Source organism: Archocentrus centrarchus, chromosome 13 (genome assembly GCF_007364275.1).
Source record: "Archocentrus centrarchus isolate MPI-CPG fArcCen1 chromosome 13, fArcCen1, whole genome shotgun sequence".
Classification (NCBI taxonomy): Eukaryota; Metazoa; Chordata; class Actinopteri; order Cichliformes; family Cichlidae; genus Archocentrus; species Archocentrus centrarchus.
Window position 1 is genome coordinate 12599595 of NC_044358.1, and position 22767 is coordinate 12622361.

The following is a 22767-nucleotide window of genomic DNA, read 5'->3' on the forward strand; positions in this document are numbered from 1 at the left end:
TGTGTGTGGGTACAGCAGTGCACACGCTGTGTCTGTCAGTGTGTTTACCTCAGCGGGTGGACGTCAAACATCGGAGGCTGCAGCTCTGCCAGCTCTATGGCCGTGATGCCCACAGACCAGATGTCACAAAGCTCATTGTAGCCGCCTTTTATCTCCACAGCTGCCACCTCTGGGGCCATCCTGAGGACCGGAGGGAGACAGCGGCAGTGAATGTAACACAGATACAGCAGATTCATGACAGGATCTTTGCTTCCTGTGGCACAGAAAATAACAGCAGGCTGTCACAGCCATGTGAAAGAACAACGAGGAGAAACGTGAGCCGATGATCACGGCCTTCACAATAATACCGATAAAAAGCTTCATGCGGTGTTTTGTGACTCTAGACGTTTGACATAGGGGTCATGGGAACCACATGGGTACACAGGTGGGTGGCTGTGGTTGTTAGAAGCAGCCCATCTAATTAGGAACTGCCGTTAGGGGGAGGCAAGAACGCCCACGAAGCATGAAAACAAAAAGTCAGGCTGAAAATCAGAAAACTGACAGCCAATCGTGCAAAGAGACTAAAATTCACTTCCACAGTAGTGCACCAAGCAGCATGAACACATGTCAGTGATATGTGCAGCACACAGTGCAGTGAGTCAGTGTGGCCAGCCACAAGCTGCAGCCAAAAGGCAAAAGCGGCGCCTTTGGATGGAACATCAAACTGAGAGCAGAGCAGGACGGAAACGTCTTCAGACTCACATTCACATGTTTACAGCTGGGCACAGAAAGCCTGCAAACACAAAGACCCTTTAGATTTGATTCCTTTAAGCCTCAGTCAGGGCTGCTGGGCTCACTGACAGGTGTCTGCTCCACCTGACCTCATCAGCCTCACTGAACTGGACCCCCATCTTCGTGCTGCTGGTGCCTTTTGAAGCATTTCTAATGGAATAACCGGACTAAGGAAATAAGGCTTGCTGTGTGGTCCAGACCATCCAAGAAGTTTGTGCAAATTCAGTGCAATAAGGTATAGATCCAACCTAAACTAAGGCACAGAACAAACTCTGTCCTCTGGGAAGCCTCTTCCATCAGTGTGACAGTGTCTCCTGGATGAGCTCGATTTGGTCTGTATTTGTGTGTGTGTGTTTAAGTGTGCCAGTGTGTGTGGTTGTTAGCCTTTCAAGGAGCCTGTGGCGGCTGCAGCAAAGCAAAGAGAGCACGTCAGCATTCTCAGAGCTGCGGTTTGTCCTGAGCTGTGATACGTTTCCTGCTGCAGAAACAGACGTTCTGATGGTGCAGATGTTAAAAATTAATGTTAATAATTAAGGCTAATAATAGTGTCCAACCCAACAGCCCCATGTCAGGGGCTCAGAGTTTTACTGTCCCACATATATTTTTACTGTCCTAAAAAAAACTTTTATTTTTATAGTTTTTAATATTAACACAATTTAATTACTATAATGTTTAATCTATCTTTACATTAAGCTAAATCTGCAAAATAATGTCACTAAAGCCTTGAAATAAATATGGACACCCCCTGCCCCCCTTTAGACTCGCCCCTGCTCGCTGCAGGTAAGCAGGACAGCTGCTGTCAGCCTTCAGCAGCGCCTCATTTAAACATCAGATTAAGTTAAAGTTCATCTGCATATTTATTTTTGGTGCTTGCTGATTCCCAGTAAAGGTTTAATGCTGGTTAAGAACGATAGAAAGACGTCTCCTTTCGCTCCACCTGAGCTCACCGTCTGCAGATGAAACATCGAAGCAAAAGACTCGTCGAGGGTTTTTTATAATCGAGTTACTCGATGAATCGTTGCAGCCCTACCGCAGCGTACCCATATTCTGATGATAACACCGTGTCACAAAGCTCAGATCATCTCAAACTGGGTCCTTGAACATAGCAGTGAGTTCACTGTTCAAACGGCCTCCACAGTCACAGATCTCAGTCCAGCACCTTTGGGATGTGGGGAATGGGAGATCTGCATCATGGATGTGCAGCTGACACATCTGTATGGCTGCAGCCATAAACTGTGAGGATAAGCTGTGAGTGGTTTCAGCCTGCAGATGCTGCCAGTGCAGCAAAAAAAGGTGAACATATTAAACTTCATCACATTCTGAGTATTAAAAGCTGCACGACGACGTCGGCGTTTCTGCCTTACCAGTACGGCGTCCCGATGAAGGACATCCTACGGGCGAGCGTGGCTGTGATCTGAGCTGAGATCCCGAAATCAGCTGCACAGCAGAGGAAATAAAGACATCAATAAAAGCCAAAAATGATCCCAATGAGTCACATGTTCAAATCTGTGGATGATTTAACGTTATTTGTTTCAGACTGGCTCAGAGCTGCGAGGATAATCTCTGACATGTCCGTCCTCTCAGTGAATCAGATCTAATTCACGATTTGGTTTTTCGGTAAACACGACAGCAGAGAACGTCTCTCTTTGTGGTGAGTGAGTCATGCTAACCATGCAGGTACAGTGCAGAGCAGACAGTGCACACTTCCACTCACCCAGTTTGACCTCGCCCTGATCGTTGATGAGGATGTTGGCACCCTGAAAGGAAAAGAGGGCGAGCTGAAACATCGACACACAAACACCTTCTTGTATATATTTCTAAGTCTTCTTTACCCACTCAGTGATCTTTAGCTGAACCCACACAGGATGGAAATTAAAAAAAAAAAACATGCCAACTGAAAATTCATTCAGCAGACTTCATGTAATTATTTTTTTAGCGTTTATTGTGATTAAATCGAGTTTCTCTTTGTTGTGTTGAGTTTATCATGAAGCTCTTCCACCAACATCACCGCAGAGCACAGGAAAGCATTTTTCTCCAGGACTGCACTGAACCCAGATCTGTTTACCTCGTCTCCTCTGCACCGCACTGACCCGCTTTTTCCAAACTGCGAGTTTCACCTGCTGACGTGTGACAAAAACAAAAACATCACCTTTCAGCGCGCTCACCTTAATATCTCTGTGGATTTTCTTCTGTGCATGCAGGTAGTCCAGGCCCTGCTCTCACACACACACACACACACACACACACACACACACACACGCACAAATTAAAGCCTTTACTCAAACCTGCACCCGGAATATAATTTAAGGTGCTTCAGATTTCCCCTCCATGCTGCAGTTTAATCATCAGGAAAGCCCTGCTGTGTAAAATGCTGCTGGTGACGCTCTGTGAGCAGGACTGAAGTTACTGAACACTCTCTCGGTGTTTGGAGACGTCATTTCACAGCCCTGAGCTCTTTGTCCGGTTCACGGCCTGTTTTACATGAATCAGTTTGCAGCTCGCTCTCTACTTCGCAGCGCCTGCAAAGAGGCATCGCTTGTGATCCATGAGGCTCAAATCTGTAGATGTCTCTATAAAAACTTCTTGACGCCCTTTCTGAACATCTGAAAAGAGAACTGACTGTGAAGACACAGAGCGAATGCTGCTCTGTGTACGTGGGCTGATGTTACAGGTGGTCTCATCATTCTAGTCGCTTTATAAACAAATTAGGTGACAATCATTTGCTTCCTGTATTCGGTCTGACTGAAAGTCTGAGGGAACAACATCAACATCGATCCATCAGTGATGCATCTTTTGCAGTCATACCACAACCAGAGCAAATAACCTCAGTGTTTCGCTCGTGTCTGCTGGGATATGGCTCCACTCGCTACTATTTACTCTGGGGTTTTCACACAAAGCCAAACTCAGCTCATCGTCTTAGGGAAGACAGTGAGAGGGGTGCAGGAGCTACAGCAGCCAGGTAAAGGTCCCAGCATGCTGTGACCTAAAGCTCTGCAGACCCACGGCAGTCACTCAGGGGCCAGTGCCAAAAATATGGGGACGTAGTGGAGCTACTCTCGGGTAAGAAAACGTTAAAAACAATAAAATACAAACACCTCTCCTGACCTTTAACCAATCAGCATTCCACAGCATCACTTTACAAAGGCACCAAAGTGCTTAACGCGTTGCCTCACTGCAGGAGGGATCTGGGTTCAAACCCAGCCTGGAGCTCTCAGTGCAGATGATGCATGCTTTCTTCAGGGGCTCCAGCTTCTCCTGCCACTGAAAGAAACTGCCTCTTTCTAGGTTATGGGTCACTAGGTTAGCAGCAACAGATAAGCTGAAATACAGTTTGGAGATTAGATTTCCCCGACAACCTGGTGAGCTTCAGGTAAACCTCAAACCTAAAGATTCATGTGCTGTGTTTGGAACCCCAAAGAAGCAGAAAATATGAGGATGCTGGGAGTCAGAGAAACAAGTGTTAGCAGGTATGTTTACTTAATATTTTAGTGAGTAAATGCACATCAGGAGGTGTTTTCAGCTTACTAACAGTAAACAGGAAATTACCTGTAGCATCTCCCTGCAGATGTAGGCTATCTGTGGCTCAGACAGAGGACCAGTCACTGTGGAGCACAATGCAGATTTAAATCACACACAGCACAACACAGAAGTGAAAAAAGGTGCATTCAGCAGTTAGTATTAGTGTTGTTTTCATTAACAATGACGATGATGATATCATGACGATAACGAGACGATGACGAGGCAAACACGGCTCTGTGATGACTAAAACGAGACGTCTGTGAGTTTTCGTTGATGAGACAAAACCAGACGTGAAGGTTAATCGACGTTCTGTCAGTCATCCAAAACGCAGGACACGTCTGCCTGTTGTGCATTACTTTAACCACTGATGGATCGCGGCCCAAAACCATGTTGTTACACATTTTTGTTGTTTATTTAATTTGGTTTAAAGACCCGACACAATGTTTAAAGTATTTACAGTATTCAGGGTCTGTTTTATTCATTTTATGTTTCAAAGTGTCTGGTCTCATGTTTGTTTCACACTTTGATAAAAGTACCAAAGATTTATTTTATTACTTTGGGTTTGAATGTTTGCACTAGTTAAAGACAGCCTGGAGTTGTATGGCGTCTGTTTTTATATACAATATGAAACTTAACTGCCCTGCAGACAAGGTCGGGTTAAGCATGTGTTCCTCACCCATTGCTAATATTTTGGGCATATGTTCACTGCACTTTAGCAAATTCTGAGAAATAAAGCCCCAGTTGTCAAAGTGAGAATATTTTTGTTTATTGCATTTTTGGAGTAATTGATTCCACTGTTACTACTAATTATTCAAATGAATTTGTAAAGACTAATACTTTCTTCTTTTTTTTCTTTTTCTTCAGCAGACTTTTTTGACTAACACTAGGAAGCATTTTTGACTAAAACTAAAATTAAAATGTTGTCAAAAGCAACAATGCAGTAATGATTGTGTGCAGCTGCAGGTTCAGACTGCAGACTCACTCACACAATGGCAGAAAATTAAAAGCTTTATTAAAAAACGTTTTTACAACTTTTCTGACCAACCTCACTGCAAAGAAACGACCCGCCGAATGCTGTGACCTGTGGATTTTAATCCTGGTGTGAAGATTTGAGTGCGCCGTTAATACCTGTGGATGTGACGCTGTGGCAGTGACAGTAACATAAAGAGTCTGCTGACATGCAGGAAACCAGCTGCATGAGGAGGATGTCACCAAGCTCAGCTCAGTTTTCTTTGAATCAGCTATAATAACCCTGTTATAAACTGTGGCCTGTTTCAGAGGGCCTCTCACTCATTAACCTTCAATAAAGTGCTGGTAAAGCGAGTTTCGAGATCTCTGCAGGTTTTCTTAAACTTTATGCATTCTTATATTTCAGTTATAATTGGTTCAATTTTCACATGATGTTTAAGGTACTGCACATTTTTGTGTGGGGGAATATTTATAGGGTTGTGGTACCACAGTTAATTTTCCATCATCAAACCAAAGAAAAGACGCTTTGATTTTAAATGAGAGATTAATGCAGCTGGGTTTGCAGAGACCGTTGTTTTTCTCGCCTCTGTCGGTTAAAGAATCGACTACCTGCGCAGAGGGTGTGGCACCGAGGGGAGGGGAGGCAGGTGAGCCATTTTACATTCAACGAGTTAAAGGAAGCGTAACCCTGAAGACGAGGCAGACGGAGCCGGACTAACGTCGCGGTTTACCTGTAATCAAAGGCTAAATCAGTCTTTCTGCCTCGGCTCTCACGCTGGCGTCGTCTTTATTCTCAACATGTGGGTGTGGGAAAAAAATTGTGTTCTCTCATTTTTTCCACACAGTGCATGGCGCTGCCTTAATGACTGCATATAAATCCAGCGGCCCAGTCTGGTATCAGTTATCTCACAGGGGAGATACTCTAAATGCTCTAGCATGCATCTGCAAGGAAACAGCTCTCATCTTATCACACCCTCGTTTCCACCTACAGCCTGACCCCGTGTCACGCGTCTACGCGGGAAAATCCCCACAGATGTTGATGGACTGACTCACCGTGGTAGATGTCCTGGAGGGAGCCGCCGCCACAGAACTCCATACAGATCCACAGTTTATTAGCTCTGCGGGCAGGAGAGGAAAACCGCTGTGTTAACTGTCAGCTCAGTGACTACAGAGTGCAAAGAAGGAAGACAGACAGGCACCTCACCGTATGTAACTGCCATAATATGCTACAATGTTGGGATGCTTGCAGCTCTTCACGATGATGATTTCCTGCTGGATGATAGAAAAATCGTCCTCTGTGGGGCAGAAGATATCACCACATTATATACAAACAAAGGTGCAGTCAAAGGGCATGTTTGATGCATTTTTACAGCCCTAATAGCACATAAATTTCTGAACTGTGACGCTTTGCTGCGTCTGTCTCTCTGCTGTGCAAACCCGGCTGCAGGTCTGCAGACCAGGAGCTGATTAGCTGCAGTCAGAGGGGTTTTAATGCAGGCTCCCCTTAAACTCCTGCAGGATTTCCTCTTCACTTCATGCAGCTGTGATGTGATCTGCTGCTTCATCTAAACTACTGCACACGGCATCATCTCCGGAGGCTCTGAGGCTGGTGTTAGTGTTACAGAGCCTGGCTCAAGCTTTTGGTGCTGCTGGTATTTACAAAAGAATGATTAAAAATACAATAAATAAAACTAAAACATCAAAAATAGCATGTGATGTGCTGCTTCTGTACTGTTTTCATTTGCCTCCAGGTTTTAAATGTTCTGCAATCATTTCCTCCTGTTCTTTCTTTAAATATTTCCCACAGCATTAAAACATTTCTGCATTTGTAAATGTGGCTTTAAGACAATCTCATGTTTGCAGGTCAGACTAATCAGACTGCCTGTCTGCTGTAAAATGATGATGAGGGTAATCATGGAGTTGGAGGTGCTGCTTTCTCTGGTCACTGCTGGAATCTGATGGCTTCTTGCCTCTGTGTGATTTATGCTGCTGCTCTAACTGTGGAAATAATGATTTTCTTTAATTAACCCTCCATCATGAAAATGATGGGAGGCAGTAATCGCACTGCATTAAAGGAAAAAATATTCATATGCATTTCACCACATTAAGCTGCAGCAAAGCTGAAATAATGTTTATTATCTTTGTCCAGCCCAGCAAACAGGGCTGAAACATCGAGGCACAGCAGCACTGCCCGTGCCAACGTTTAACGACCGCACTCAGCAGAAATGTTACATTTCAAACATTTTAAATGGTGAAATTAAACTTAAAAAAAAAGTTTAAACATTCAGATCAAATTCTCACCCGGCTCCATCTTGATGACTTTGATAGCTGCCAGCTCTCCATTCTGCTTGTTCCGTGCCTGAAAACATGAAAAAGAGCCAGGCGGTTATTTTTTACCGTGCACGTGGAAGTCATCTGATTTCAGCACTTTGGTGGTTTCTTGTGTTCTTGTGTGCCAGTAAAAGCTCATTTGCATGTTTGCTGTCCAGATCAGTGGAGTGCAAGAAACAGCCCACTGCACAAAGCTGCAGCATTAAAAACACACACACGCGCACACACACACACACACAGATGATGACCTTTACAAGTGTGATCCAGAAGGTGTCACTTCTCTTTGTGCACTTATTTATAAAAGAAACCATAAAAATCTTCTCTCACTCACACACACACACACACATTTCCTCCATGCTGAAGCTAATGCGATACACTCTCACACGCCGCAGACACCCTTCAGTGAAACGAGTGCAGGCACAAACACTGTTAGTCCAACCATCGCGATCAGCCGTTCTTTGTGCCCGTGTCACTGAAGCTCACTAACAAGCACAAAAAAATAACTTTATATGACATTAAGACAAACAGCGAAGCACAAAGTCTAACACTGCAGGTTCAAATTTTTATATTATCATTTTAAAAGTCCAAAAAATAAAACTGAAGGATCCTAAAATGAAAGTGAGTTTAATCACTTCAGAACTCCTCACTGAGATGCTCGTTAAAGCTGCAGAACAAAACCAGCCGGCCAACGTGCAGCACAGCTAACAGCACAGAGACGAATACATACAAGCAAAAAGCAAACTTCCAGCCTGAGTCAGGATTACAGCCACAAGTACCACAGACACTCAGCACTGATGGGATCCTGCAGCATCGCAATTTTACACATGCCGTAATTTAAAGACCTTCTTTGTGCTTGGATCATAAAGAGATTCAGTGAAATCGACTGAGGTGGTTCAGGGTCACCTGATCCAGCCCTAACTATAAGCTTTATCATAAAGGAAAGTTTTAAGCCTAATCTTAAAAATAGAGAGGGTGTCTGTCTCCTGAATCCAAGCTGGGAGCTGGTTCCACAGAAGAGGGGCCTGAAAGCTGAAGGCTCTGCCTCCCATTCTACTCTTAAGTATCCTAGGAACCACAAGTAAGCCAGCAGTCTGAGAGTGAAGTGCTCTATTTGGCTGATATGGGACTATGAGGTCTTTGAGATAAGATGGGGCCTGATTATTCAAGACCTTGTAGGTGAGGAGAAGAATTTTAAATTCTATTCTAGATTTAACAGGGAGCCAATGAAGAGAAGCCAACATGGGAGAAATCTGCTCTCTCTTTCTAGTCCCTGTCAGTACTCTAGCTGCAGCATTTTGGATCAGCTGAAGGCTTTTCAGGGAGCTTTTAGGACAGCCTGATAATAATGAATTACAATAGTCCAGCCTAGAAGTAATAAATGTATGAATGAGCTTTTCAGCATCACTCTGAGAAAGGATGTTTCTGATTTTAGAAATATTGCGCAAATGCAAAAAAGCAGTCCTACATATTTGTTTAATATGTGCATTGAAGGACATATCCTGGTCAAAAATGACTCCAAGATTTCTCAGTGTTACTGGAGGCCAAAGTAATGCCATCCAGAGTAAGTATCTGGTTAGACACCATGTTTCTAAGATTTGTGGGGCCGAGTACAAGAACTTCAGTTTGATCTGAATTTAGAAGCAGGAAATTAGAGGTCATCCAGGCCTTAATGTCTTTAAGACATTCCTGCAGTTTAACTAACTGATGTGTGTCATCTGGCTTCATTGATAGGTAAAGCTGAGTATCATCTGCATAACAATGAAAATGTATGCAGTGCTTTCTAATAATACTGCCTAAGGGAAGCATGTATAATGTAAATAAAATTGGTCCTAGCACAGAACCCTGTGGAACTCCATAATTAACCTTAGTGTGTGAAGAAGACTCCCCAAAGAAAATTTGCTTTGAGTTCCCGGTGGTAGTGTTACAGCCCAAAAGCCATACTCAGACACCATTCCAATAATGAATGACTGAAATGAATGAATGTTTCATTTAATTACTGTAAATAATTATTAAAATATCAAATAACTGCTAAAATCATCCCATCTGCGGAAAGTTTTAGTAAAGACAGTTTAGAGTACAAATGGTCCATCTTGGTCATTTCATGTTTTGATCTCCATCATCTTCGTATTCCCAATTTAACAAAGACTTTAGGGTTTATGATACATTTTCAGCTTTAAAATCCAAAAAGAGATGGTCGTCATACACAAGGAGACAAAGAAGAAACAGGAAGAGGAAACGCTTGACCAGTGAGGATGAGACGATGTGGCCACTAACAGGTGTGTGTGTGTCCTGTGGAGATAATAGAACTGGAGGGAACAGTAACAGGAAACACGGATTTCAGAGTAAAACTGTTACAGAAGACAACTTTGAGATGAATTAAACAGAAAACAAAGAACGTTCACTTGGAGCAAAGTGACAAAAACAGAGAAAAACACAGTAATCAGGTAGATACACTAAGAGCAGTTTCCTTTTTTCAGTGGTTTCGGGCACAGATGATTTTACACATATTGTACATCAAAGTGGAGCTGTGACAGCAGCCCACACTCAGAAGAACAGCAACAGTCATACGTGTAGTCGGTCAGCGAGGGCACGGCAGGCTGCACACGCCGTGAAACGGAAAACTCCGCTGCCTCACAGAGTTTTAAACACCACGATGACACACTGGTTTTCAGTGACACCTCTGTCCCAGGTACCAAAATTCACAAAGTGATGTCAAAATGACAGCAGAGTTTAACCACCCCGCCCAACCAACCATCGCCGGGCCAGGAGCGCAGCGCTGGGACTGCATCACTAACCGTCACATTATGTCATCTGTGTCCTTCACACTCATTCTGCTACTGAACCGTTAGAACAAAACTGATGTTGACAAGGCAGCTCATTGCATCAGATCAACATCGTTAGCATTTTAAGAGCTGAATGTTTAATGAGAGAAAAACAGGACCCCGGACACCTCCGCCTCTGAGCACGAAATTCAATTTCTCGGAAAATTAACGCCAAGGGCAAAACCTGTGATGGAAGTCGCCCCTGGCAGCCGGAGACGCTTTCACGTTGGCGGTAGGCGGGCTGTGCCTCTGAGATTGACACTGAAATGGCACGGTGGAAAGTCTGGGTGCTGCAGTCACAGTGGGAGGGTGGTCACAAACAACTGACGAGTTCATTTGCATCAAGAGGTTTTGTTTTTTTTAGTCACGCCGGCCAAAGTCAAAGTTTAAAGAATGAAACGCGCACACTCAGGATTTTACCTGCTGAGGCCAAACTGTCTCAGAGGACTCCCCCCCCCACTGCAGCCGAGCTGAACTCAACTTAAAACCTTCTTTGAACATCAAAACTTCAGCAGACGCGTCCTTCTCACCCCTCCGACCTTCAGCAGACTGTTAAAGCACCAAACACAGTTCAATATCGCAGACAGAGGCTGTAATTAAACTGTAATTAGCAGGAGCTCTTTCCTTGGAGCTTCAGCAGCTCTGAGTAACAGGACCAACTTCCTTAAAGCTCCTTTGGTTTTCATTATTGTTTCCACATGCACCCACAGATACCTGATCACACTGATCAATCTATCTTTAAGACACTGAGATGAGATGCTCATGCAGCCCTGCTAACCTGTTTTATTTAATAACTTTTCACCGCCTCATGAGCACATCTCTAACTCTCCAGTCTGCAGCTGCACTCCTCTCCACAGCTTTTCTTTTTAGTACTCGCTCTCAGCACCTTTACTCCAAATTTGGCAGTGTACGATTATGTGATGCCCAACCACATGTGATACCTGCAGCTATCTTTCCACACACAGACTGAAGATACTTGGGCACACCCAACTATCTTCAGTCTGTGCTAACCAGCTAACCCCAGCAGCCCTCGCCTGTTGTGTTTCTGTCGGGCCGGGGAGACTGCTGTAGCGGTGGTCCTCGTTCAGTTCAGCTCACCGAGGCTGCAGACGGAGCGTTACCTGCCCTCGCCAGCTGCAGTCTCAAGCAGCATACACACAGGAAGAGCCCAGAGACCACAGACTGTCAGTGCAATTCAGTGTAGCAACAACAGGCTTGTGACGCAAACCGAGCGGTCCAGAGTTAAACTCTGAGGTGAGCGATTTAAGAGACTACAAGTGACCAACCACCTGTTCCAAAGTAATGCACGAGCTACTGTTTCACATGCACACGAGCCCCAAGGTGGAGTCAATCTTTACAAGAAAGTCACTTTTGAGATATGTATGGGTTCAGATTTTTTGCAGCGCGGTGATTAATTCGTAAAAGAAAGCGTGCAGGCAGCTGTGTGCAGATGTGCCACAAAAATATGTGGGAGACGCTGCAAAGCAGGCAGCGGGGCTGATGGTCCATGAGAGAGGACTGTGGGGCTGTCCCGTGGTATTTTCACACATTTCATTTAGTTTGGTTTGATTGTACAGAGTGGTCAGACACTGCAGAGTGCCCAAACTTCAGGCTGCACTGCAGACTGTACGTATTCTGTAATATTTGGTATAATTTAGTTGTATTGTTGCTCTTGTTTTCTGCACTGCTGAAGTGCAGTTTTTGAGCTACTGCGCACACACTGGGCTTGTCTGCGCTCATTATCAGCGGACCATTTCACAGTGATGTCATGTTTTGTTTCAGATTTGATCTCTAACGCAGCAGCGCTGAAACCGTGGTGCTCGTGTGTTTGTGCGAGTACCTGAAGAGGCTGCGAGCAGAGCGTCAGCATCTGCCTGATGATCGCTTATGAGCCGTTTCTCAGAAAGTTCAGTCATGCTTATCGCTGGAGAGCAGATCAAATGTTTTTGGGTGATGTGACGCAGGATTTCTGGGTAAACCTGAGCCATGAGGAGCTTTTACTTTAAGGCTTTTAACAGAGAGCCGCTCGAGTCCCATGACGCCTGAACAGACATGAGAACGACAAACAGTCAGAGCCTGAAAGGCAGCAGTGACAGTGGAAACTCCATTCAATCAAAGGAGTCTGTGTGTGTGTGTGTGTGTGTGTGTGTGTGTGTGTGTGTGTGTGTGTGTGTGTGTGTGTGTGTGTGTTTACTGAGTGCTCACAGGGCATCTTTCCTCTCAGTGACCTCTCTGATTTGTCTCACACAAACACACACAGCAGAAGCCATGGACCTTCCACACAAACATTTCCACCCTGAAGTGTGTGCAGAGGGGCCTTTCCTCTCACAGACCTCTGTGATTGTGATGATGATGATGATGATGATGATGATGATGATGATGATGATGATGATGATACACAAAGCATCCTCATGTTTTGGTTTCTTATAATTTTGCTTTTCTGGCACAACAGAAACAAGAAATGAGGTGAAGGAAAATGAAGAAGTGGATCATACCTGCTTCCTGTGATTAATGACCTTTGACCCACTGATGTAAAAGGTCACAGTGAGACAGAAAAATCACAGAACACCCATAAAACACACTGAATTCTGATCATCCTCCACATTAATCTGTAATCCTCCAAACCAGCCCAGTCTGGACCCGCCTGAACCTGTAACCTGTAAGCACAACCGCCTACATCTCACTCTGGTTATTAAACACATCATTAGTGATGCTCACAGCTAAAGATGGGAAAAGTCTCTCACTCTAATCTGGCCTTTCACATCCATATACATAAAAATGACAGGAAGCAGTTGGAGATGCAGCCAGCAGCAGAACATATCTGTGTCCTGAGGGTCATTCTGACCCGTCGCGTTGGGCCAACGGTCCATTTGAGCAGCGATATCACAGCGGATCTCTCTGAATCCACGAGGTGGGACTCTGTGACTCGTCTTCATGCCGTCGCCACAGTGTCCGTAGTGCGTGGGCGCACACGGCAAAGACGCACAGTGAGCGCGGGCGGCCTCCTCCCTCTTGCTTTCTCTCAGTGAGGCACGCAACGTCTACCAGCTACTCAACACAAGATGTTACACAAATAGCTCTGAGGGGTGGAAAAAGGAGAGGTGGAGGAGCGAAGGAGCACACAGGCTTCACCTGTTCGTACTGTCGTAGCTCAGGTTCAGCAGGTTTGTCTTTGGATGCATTTGAACATTCAAGCTACTTTAGTGTCTCAAGGTTTGAAGGTTTTTGGAAGCTGCGATCACAGGTCAGACCGGCTGAATGGTCCCAGATTTTCCCACCTGTAATCTGGATCATTTTAATCCCAGATGGGCATCTCAGAGGAAACTCCAGTGCAAGGTGTACTGGTATAAACCCATATTAGGGATAACTGTGATCATTTAAAAAGGCATATAGATATTCATATTTATGATGCACATAATAACCTACAGACTGAACAGCACTGCTGCTCTTTATTCTGTCCACGGGAATCAGTAAAATCTGACGGTGTTTTAAATAAACCAGAGTTACCTTACAAAACACCTGCCAGTCTGGACTGGTCTGTGGGCGGAGTCAAATCCCCGTCCAGGATTATGGTTTCACATTTTTTGCATAATGTGTCATTTCTGCCCTCCATCCATCACCGCCGTGGGGGCTACCATGCGCAGGGGCGACAGAGGGGAGCACAACTGCCTGCAGCAGTTTCCAAAGGTGTATCCAGGTCTGGGATAAAGTCACAGCCTATAATGGGTCTCAGCAGGTGTGAGCTCATAAGTGACACACACAAAGTGACTCAGACGTTATTGTGGTGGACCTGAGTCTTTTTCAGAATAAACTGATACTTCCTGATTACTTAAGAAAAGATACTGTAATACTTTATAAATACTTCAGTCTCCTGGAAATCAAATATCCTCTTTTTCTTCCAGTATTTCCAAACAGCAGCGAGCAGAAGTTCAAACAATTTCAGCCAAGCTAGAAAACCAGAAACAGATCATTTTACTGCAGGTCAGTTAAGTTAGCCAAACATTCTCTCACACACACACACACACACACACACACACACACACACACACACACACACACACACACACACACACACACACGTGTGTGCAGGCTGGCATTTGTCATAATTTGTCTGATGTTCTCAGCATTATAAAAATGTTCTCTTCCTCTTTCTGGGTTAAAGATAAATCCAAGCCAACCAAAATACAAGCACATTTCATTGTAAAGCACATGCACGCACACACACACACACACGCACAAAACCACACTGTTTCTGACACAGTTAGCGCAGCTCTGCAGGCAGATTTTGTATGTAGTTGTTGCTCGTTTGTCTCACTTCTTCATTTTGTGCCTGAGGTTGCACCCACACCAGGTGCAGCCCGCAGCTTCCCGCAGCTTCTGTGAGGCTACGAGCATGAAACTCAAGCTGCAAGATGTTGAACAGCAACCCCAAGGTGCAGCTTAGTAGCACAAGCCACATCAGATAAGGAGAGTCAGGCTTTTACTGTAAGAGGAGGAAGATCCTGACATGATGAGATGCAAACCTGCAGCCAGCTCACTCAAGTTTGAGTCACTTCCCAAGCCAGAGCAAAACCAAGTCTGAGCAAAGTTTCTCCTCTGCTGTGCAGGAAACAGCACTACACAAAAAGACTTATTTTTAACACGTAAGCGTGTGAAGGAAATCTTTGAGTCACCAACTTGAGAAGAAAATAAGATCTTATTTACTTTGTTTATACTCCACTCTGCATTTAATCATTAATTGATATTAATCTCTGGCTCTCTTCCACAGCATGTCTTTCTCTCCCCTCAGCCCAACCGGTCACAGCAGATGACCCCCCCTCCCTGAGCCTGGTTCTGATGGAGGTTTCTTCCTGTTAAAAGGGAGTTTTTCCTTCCCACTGTCACCAAGTGCTGCTCATAGGGGGTCGTTTGGACTGTTGGGTTTTCTCTGTATTATTGTAGGGTCTTTACCCACAATATAAAGCACCTTGAGGCGACAGTTTGTTGTGATTTGGCGCTATATAAATAAAATTGAATTGAATTGAATCTTAGAAACCTGACTGAAACTTGAATTTCAAGATGTTCAAAATAACAGGAGAGGCAGCGAAGGCCCCGGACCCCGATCGAGGATGCTTACAGACACTCAAAGGAAGTGACCAGCTAAACATAAAACCAGCACAGCAGATCACACACAGGCTTGTTTTTCTATGAAAAGACGGTGTGGTGGTTAGCACTGCTGCCTCACAGCTAGAAGGTCCTAGGTTCGATTCCACCTTGGTCTTTCTGTGTGGAGTTTGCATGTTCTCCCTGTGTCTGCGTGGGTTTCCTCCCACAGTCCAAAGACATGCAGTTAGTGGGGTTAGGTTAATTGGTAACTCTAAATTGCCCACAGGTGTGAATGGTTGTCTGTCTCTGTGTGCTGGCCCTGCGACAGGCTGCAGACCTGTACAGGTGTGCCCTGCTTCTCACCCTATGACAGCTGGGATAGGCTCCAGCCCCCCGCGACCCTGAACAGGAGAAGCAGAAGAGACGTCCATCTACAACTGTGTCTCAATCTGAGGGGCAGGCCCCGTCAGTGGAGTGCAGAGTCACTGCAGGGGGTGCGGGGGTGCAAAGTGTTGCTGAATGACAACTGAACTCAGTCACATGACTGCAGCGAGCGCTATTACACTTCAAAGGCATTTTTCCATAAAACAAGTCGTGAAGTGAATAAAACACATAAACGACAAAAACAGCTGCTCGATTACCACAAACTGTGCAGCCAATCACGGTCTCCAAAGATGAAGGATCACCTCCCAGGTGACTGACAGGTTTATTTAAACCACATCACCTACGCCATGGATCCTCACCTTCCATAAGCCATCAGGTCTACGGTTGGATCCCTCCAGTGCTTTGGTTTAAGATGAAAAGCATCAGCTTCAGCTACGTTTTGGATCGTTGGTCCTAAATGCTCCATCACTAAATCCAGCCCCATTAAAGGCCGCTGCTTTCACCTGCTGCAGTGACCTGCTGCAGTGACCTGCTGCTTTCACCTGCTGCAGTGACCTGCTGCAGTGACCTGCAGGGCTGGCGTTCTCGTCTAAGAATAAAAGGCGAGTTTTCTCCACATTAAGTAAGATGTTGCACTAACAGGAGCTTCACTGGGTCCTTCAGGCCTGTGGCTAAAGAAGCTCCTGTGAGCTCAGGTATGGACAGGTCTGCGTTTCCAATGAGCTGCTGTTGGTGGTGTTTCCCCAAGTCTGTCTGTGGTTCCTTTAAAGGCCGCTTGAAGCTGGTTCCAGGAGAGAGAATCATAAAGTATCCACCTGGATACTGCAGTTAGGGGCATGGTGTGTGTCTGCTGACACGCAGCTGCTGGTGCTGTTTGAGTATTTTAACTAACAGAGCTCTGAGAAATGTCTTCTTTCATTTTAGTGACTAAAGTTCTATCATTTTATTCGCATGTTACTAAAAACACACACCTTGCAGGTGATTGGCTGCACTGTAATCAGCACACATGAACATATGAAACAGCACCATCAGGACGAAGCAGCGTATCACACGCGTGACTTGGTATCAGCAATGTGGAGACGTTCCTATCACGGACACTCTGAGTGGGTGTTTTCAGTCAAATATTCAGACGCACTGAAGTGTTTTTGTTGGGTTTGTTCAGTTTTATAAAAATAGAAACCACTTCAGCTCGTCTGTCTGACATCGCTCAGCGAGCATCACGCACCAGTTCCCCTCACTGCTGCCATTACAGCCGGGTTCACACCCACAGAGTGTTTAAAGAACGGGCACAGAGAAAAAACTGCGTTCAGCATCCGACGCTTCAGACGCCGTCCCGCCTTCACGGGGTGTTCGGTGCTGAGCGAGCAGGGAGGCTTCAGACGCTGAGCGAGAACACCAAGGACACAGAGGACAAAAATGTGCTGCTTCTAATATTTGGCATATAAACACAAGTTGTGTACGGTGATGATGATGTCACAGTTTGGAGCGATTTCATCATCTGGAAAATGAACGAACCCTCCCACACTCCCACTGAGAGCCATCAGACTCACTCACTGATCTTCTGACAGCACCTCACATCCTAGACTGTGAACTACTCAAGTATCAGCAGCTTCTTACTTTCCTGGTTGTAGTTATTCACGAGGGCATGCAGCCAACCTGGAAGATAAACGCCTCCTCAAGTCGGTGTTTAAATCTGTTTATAGCGTAGAACAGGCCTCAACAGTATAAACCTGTTTGTTTTTTAGCTGAACAAATGCTGTGATATAAGAACGAGCTGTACGATGCCGTCCAACAGGTTTGACAAACAGAGACCGACGCAGACGAAGGTTTGAGGGGAGAGACTCAGCGGGCAAAAATGTTGACGGGGCACATGCCACCATCTCCATTCACACCGCCCAACAAACAGAAGTGGAGCTTCCAACACGTCATGAATGCAGCCTGTTAACAAAGGCAGCTGAATACTTAGTCTCCAGTCGCTCATCCAAAAGGCTTCTGGCTCCAAAAAACTCCAACAAAGCCAAACAGAGACGTCAGAAAGAGGAGCCCAAACCCAGTGGGCGACTTCATCCATCTACGAGCTACACCAGCAGACAGCGCCTCCACACAGCCCACAGAAGGCTGTGACAGCCACTATCTGAATATAAAACAGCAACAGAAAAATTGATTTATGCGTTTAGTGTATCAGTAATCTGAGAAGATGTTGGCTAACATGGCGTCTGAGACAAAGCTGGCAGACCGCATCTGAGCCACAGGCAGCAGAGACTGCAGGCTGGACCACGTGAACGCCTTTAAACTGTGCCGGTATCAGAGGACCTCCTTCTCATACTAACACACAGGCCGACCGGTGGGCCTGAGAATCAGATACGCTGGTCAAGATTATTAGCAAACTCAACAGGTTAGGACACAGAAACACATGAGCTCAACACAAATGTTGTACAACACAACTTGGACCCAACAACTGTCTTCATGTCAGATGCAGCCACTCTCACTCCTGAGGACCAGGTCGATTCCTGCTTCTCCAGCATGAGGCTAGAGGCTCCACTGTTACCACAATGGTCGTCACACAGTCACACACACACACACACACACACGCACACACACACCCACACACACACAGGAATAAATTCAAGTTCTACTTTCTCACCACTGCTGATGGTGCAAAAGTGTCGGTAAAGTTTGAGGTATGACCTTCATTAGGCTGTTGCAGCAACACGTAGCTGAAACATGTGCTCGAGCATGTGTGTGGGTGTGATCATATCTGTGCGCGTGTGTCCATACGTGAAGGAAGGGCAACTGTGCAGATCTCCCTCTCTCTCTAAAACAGAACAAGGTCAACTGACCTGTTTAGAGGAAGTGAGCTCACTCTACAGATAAACTGCTTTGCATCGGTTACAGTTTTACAGCTTTAACTGCTGAAATGCTCCACATCCCCTCAAAGTCTGCACATGGTGGCCAAGAGCAACTCCAAGAAGCCTGAAGCTGCGTGTCTCTGTCACGAGTATCTGTGCAGCGTGTTGGTAAGAGGACGGATGGCTCAAAAATACTCAATTCAAGTCACATCACAGCTTAAATACTTCAGAGGTTTCTGAGCCGTAACTATAATCCAGGAGGAGCTCCAGATCATCGTCTAAGCATCACGTTAGCATCAATACATGACAGCATCACAAAGTCTGTGCTTGGAAATAACCCTAACTTCCATTTAACGTCAAAAACAGACACGAAAATGAAGCTGCTGTATTTTTGCTTCGAGCCTGTTTTTCTATCATTCACAAAAGCAGCACAAAGAGCAGCGTGACCTGTGACGTTACACTAACGTGAAGCTCTCCGAGTGATGAGGCCACCGAGCAAAAACTGCAACCTCACAGTAGTTCATCGCCTCGTCAGACGATTGTATAAGAATCTCCGATCGGGCAGACATTATGTTAGCGTACACCTCAACAAACCACAGCACACAGTAATAAAGTCACTGATGTTAGTGTCTTGGTTTAAAGTCGGGGACGGATGAAAAAGCCTTAAAACCTGAAAACCCCAGAGCTGATCTGAAGCCCTGATCTGACAGCTTTAACTGTCAGTGTAAGCTGTCGGCACTGGCAGCAGGTGTTGGTGGTAAATCAGCGCCTTATGAAAATAATCTGTGGGTTTGGACAAACATAACGCATCACCGAGCCAGTGCTGGAGAAGACGGCTGTCTCCGCTCACCTCTGTGAGACGAGAAGTTCTGTCGGCTTTAAATTCCCATAAATGAGTCGACTGTTGTTCCGCTGAGTGGATTTCTGCTGTTCTGTGAGTAACACGGAGCCATAGAGAGGAGGCAAACAGGCCACTCAGATCACTGCAACACTCATGTGAGCCTTCGCTGGAGAGACTTGAGTAACTTTTCCATCTCAGGTGTGACCTGAGGAAAGTACCAGAGATCCTTAGTGACACCGTGCACCTACACAAGGGGCCGCACGTTCAGTCAAAGCTCAGACTGACACCAAAATCACACAATTCAATCCAAATCTGTGGGTTATATCAGGAGACACTTCGTCACATCCACACCTGTGAACCCAGACACGCACACACCTGTGAAGTTCAATTCAATTCAATTCAATTCAATTTTATTTATATAGCGCCAAATCACAACAAACTGTCGCCTCAAGGCGCTTTGTATTGCGGGTAAAGACCCTACAATAAGTCCACACAGCGGTGAGAAATTAGGAAAAGAGACGATAATGTACGCAGCTCGACCCGCTGCACGCTGAGACTCACCGATGACGGTGTTTCTAATACTCCTGTGATAATGTCACACGTTTGTGTTATTGCTGCGCTGTAAGCGTGTGTACAGCTGTGTGTACAGCTGTGATTACAGAGCCTCGCCTCCCTACGCCGTAATTCTGTGTGTATTTTTACCACAAATCAAAGTGAGGAGACGACATTCACAGATAGCACAATTATTGTTCAAATTTTCCACAGCTATGGTAACGTTATCAGGAATTTTTTTGGCCGCAATAATCCTGTGGTGAAAACTGATACAATGTTTGCCCTACTCACCACCCACCTCATTAACATACAGCGACAAACGACTCAGCCATAATTAGTGATCCGACCGGCTCTCGTTTCCTGCCCCTTTAATCAGATTTGAAGCTTTTAAGATGAAACATCAGCTAAACACTTGAGACTGAATAGTTTTCCAGACCGGGGGGGGGGGGCGTCGGGGTTGTGCTCCTCTGGCGTAAAACCCACATGCTGGGAGTCCTGGGCCTCCTGTAGTCCCCACCTTTCTAAATTACAGCATTAGCTGCTGTTCTCTTCCTGCAGTGCAGCTTCTTCTCTGTAACCTTGTACCTTTTCTCAGAAAAGCAGGAAACATTGTTTCTGGTTGCATTACGTGTAAAAAAAAATATGTAATTCCAGGCATTTTGGCAGCAGTGCAGGTCCCACCAACAGAAAGCAGGCTGAGATGTTGCTTTGGGGTTTGGATAAACTGAACCTTTAAAGCCAAGTCTTGCTAACTAACCTCTCACTACAGTTTTAAGCCTGTGACTCCTGCACTGCTGCTCACAATCAGCATCAAACATGTAGCATACCTGTGTTAGAGCTGCATTACTGAACCTGAGGCTGTCCACCTGAAACATCAGGTCACAGAATGATAATGTTAATGAAGTCACTGATCCTCTTATTGAGCAGGTTAAAGTCTGACTTAAGGACAGACCTTCAAACACTGCCCACAAATCAAAGGTGTGAACAGGCAGGTGCCCAGTCAGGGTCAAAGGTGAAGTTAGAGCACACCTGAGCAAAGTTAACACCTTTTAGACCCTCAACATCCTTCAGAGGTTGCGGTTAAGCTTGGTTTGGACTTGGATGACGTCAGTGTTTGAAAAGAGGACACTGTAGTACTCTTCCTACAGTTATAGTTCACACTAACTTCTGTTAGATGGAGTAAAACTCTGAGAAAAAGGTTATTGACAAGAATACTTTCACTTCTCGTAAAACCACTTCCTCCAGCACGGTAGGAGCTGCACTTCGGTTGTGACTGCAGTGAACCAATGAAACTACATTCAATCACACCTTTATTTTCTTCTAAACTCACCGAGACATTTAACCTGAGTGCCGCAGCTTCACTTTGAGAAACCTTGGCTTTCAGCTGCTGTAGATTAAGCTGCAGCAGACGGGAAGCGCAGCGGTGAGCAGCTTGTAAAGCAGGCAGAAGTAAGACATGCTTGACTTGAGACGAGAAGCCAGTGGAGCAAACACCTCCTTCACACTAAACTTTACATTTTCCACTTCCTTTATCTCAAACTGTTTAAAGATATTCTTGATCTCTTGAAAAGGTTCTTTAAATATGAGCCACGAGCTTAAATAAATATGACAGAAAGCAGACGAGGACTCCGACCTTGTAGACCTCGCCGTAGGTTCCTCCTCCGACTCTCAGCAGGATCTCAAAATCGTCCTGAGGGTTCTTGGTGGAGATATCCAGAGCTGCCCTCTGATGGAAATCCATTCTGCTGTTTGGTGTCACTAAAAATCCTCCTCAGACATGTCACACAGTCGCTCTCACACACTCACACACAGCAGCATCTACATAGAAACCTGAGAAATGAGCTGCTGAGCAAAGACGCTCGGACTCGCTCTTTGTCTGACTTGTCGCTCAGCTGCTGCCACACACACGCGCGCACTCTCAGACACACACACCTTCCTGTTTCTCTTTCTTAGCCTGCTGCCGGTCCTGCCTATGCCACTCCCTCCTTCCTCTCACCGCTCGCAGGCCTTTTTTCTCAGCTCATTTGCATAATCCACTCTGTTTTCTGTTAGTTGTGTTGTGCATGTGAGAGAGACAGAGCTGTACAAAGGTGTGCGTGTGTGTCTGTATCTGTGTGTGTGTGTCTGTGTGTGCATGCACATGAGAACATATTTCTGCATGTGTGTGACTTGGAGCTGATTAATTGCAGTTGAACTGCTTGGGGTTTTCAGAGCGGTTTCAGTATCAGGTTCACGCCTACTGAAGTGTGTATGTGTGTGTGTGTGTGTGTGTGTGTGTGAGTGTGAGTGTATTGCAGATCTGCAAAAACAGTGACTCTTGCTGGAGCTCCCTGTCAGCTTCCTGTGCACAACATCCTGTTAACAAGTTTAAAAAAACTTTAATTCTTATTTTTCACAATCACCAGAATCCAGATGACTCAAACTCTTATTTTTGTATTTCAAGGTGTCGGGGATGTAAGTGCTCACACTGCTCCGCAGCAGCTTGAAGCCCTGCAGCGGCGCACACAATGACCCTGAGGCAGAAGGAGGGCCTCAAACAGCAGGGATGCTCCCGGCCAATATTTCACTGTTCAGCTGTGAGGACACTATCAGAGGAACGCCTGATTATTCAGGAGACGCTCTTCACGCTCTTCAATAGATAATT

General features: G+C 45.4%; 1 protein-coding gene across 2 annotated transcripts in view; it reads right to left on the bottom strand.

Moving 5' to 3' along the window:
* Positions 1 to 22030, bottom strand: part of map4k1 (mitogen-activated protein kinase kinase kinase kinase 1) — a 35332-nt gene extending 13302 nt beyond the window's left edge. The window contains exons 1-9 of one of the 2 annotated variants that reach the window (XM_030745405.1): positions 21757 to 22030; positions 7561 to 7618; positions 6464 to 6554; positions 6313 to 6377; positions 4318 to 4373; positions 2937 to 2984; positions 2486 to 2528; positions 2136 to 2208; positions 49 to 180 (exon numbers count right to left, since the gene is read on the bottom strand). In XM_030745405.1, the coding sequence (XP_030601265.1) occupies positions 49 to 180; positions 2136 to 2208; positions 2486 to 2528; positions 2937 to 2984; positions 4318 to 4373; positions 6313 to 6377; positions 6464 to 6554; positions 7561 to 7618; positions 21757 to 21864 (674 nt within the window). In that variant the 5' untranslated portion in view covers positions 21865 to 22030. Of the gene's footprint in view, positions 1 to 48; positions 181 to 2135; positions 2209 to 2485; positions 2529 to 2936; positions 2985 to 4317; positions 4374 to 6312; positions 6378 to 6463; positions 6555 to 7560; positions 7619 to 20421; positions 20466 to 21756 lie in introns of those variants that run through there. The other variant, XM_030745406.1, reaches the window with a different exon arrangement.
* Between the last annotated feature and the right edge of the window lie 737 nt (positions 22031 to 22767).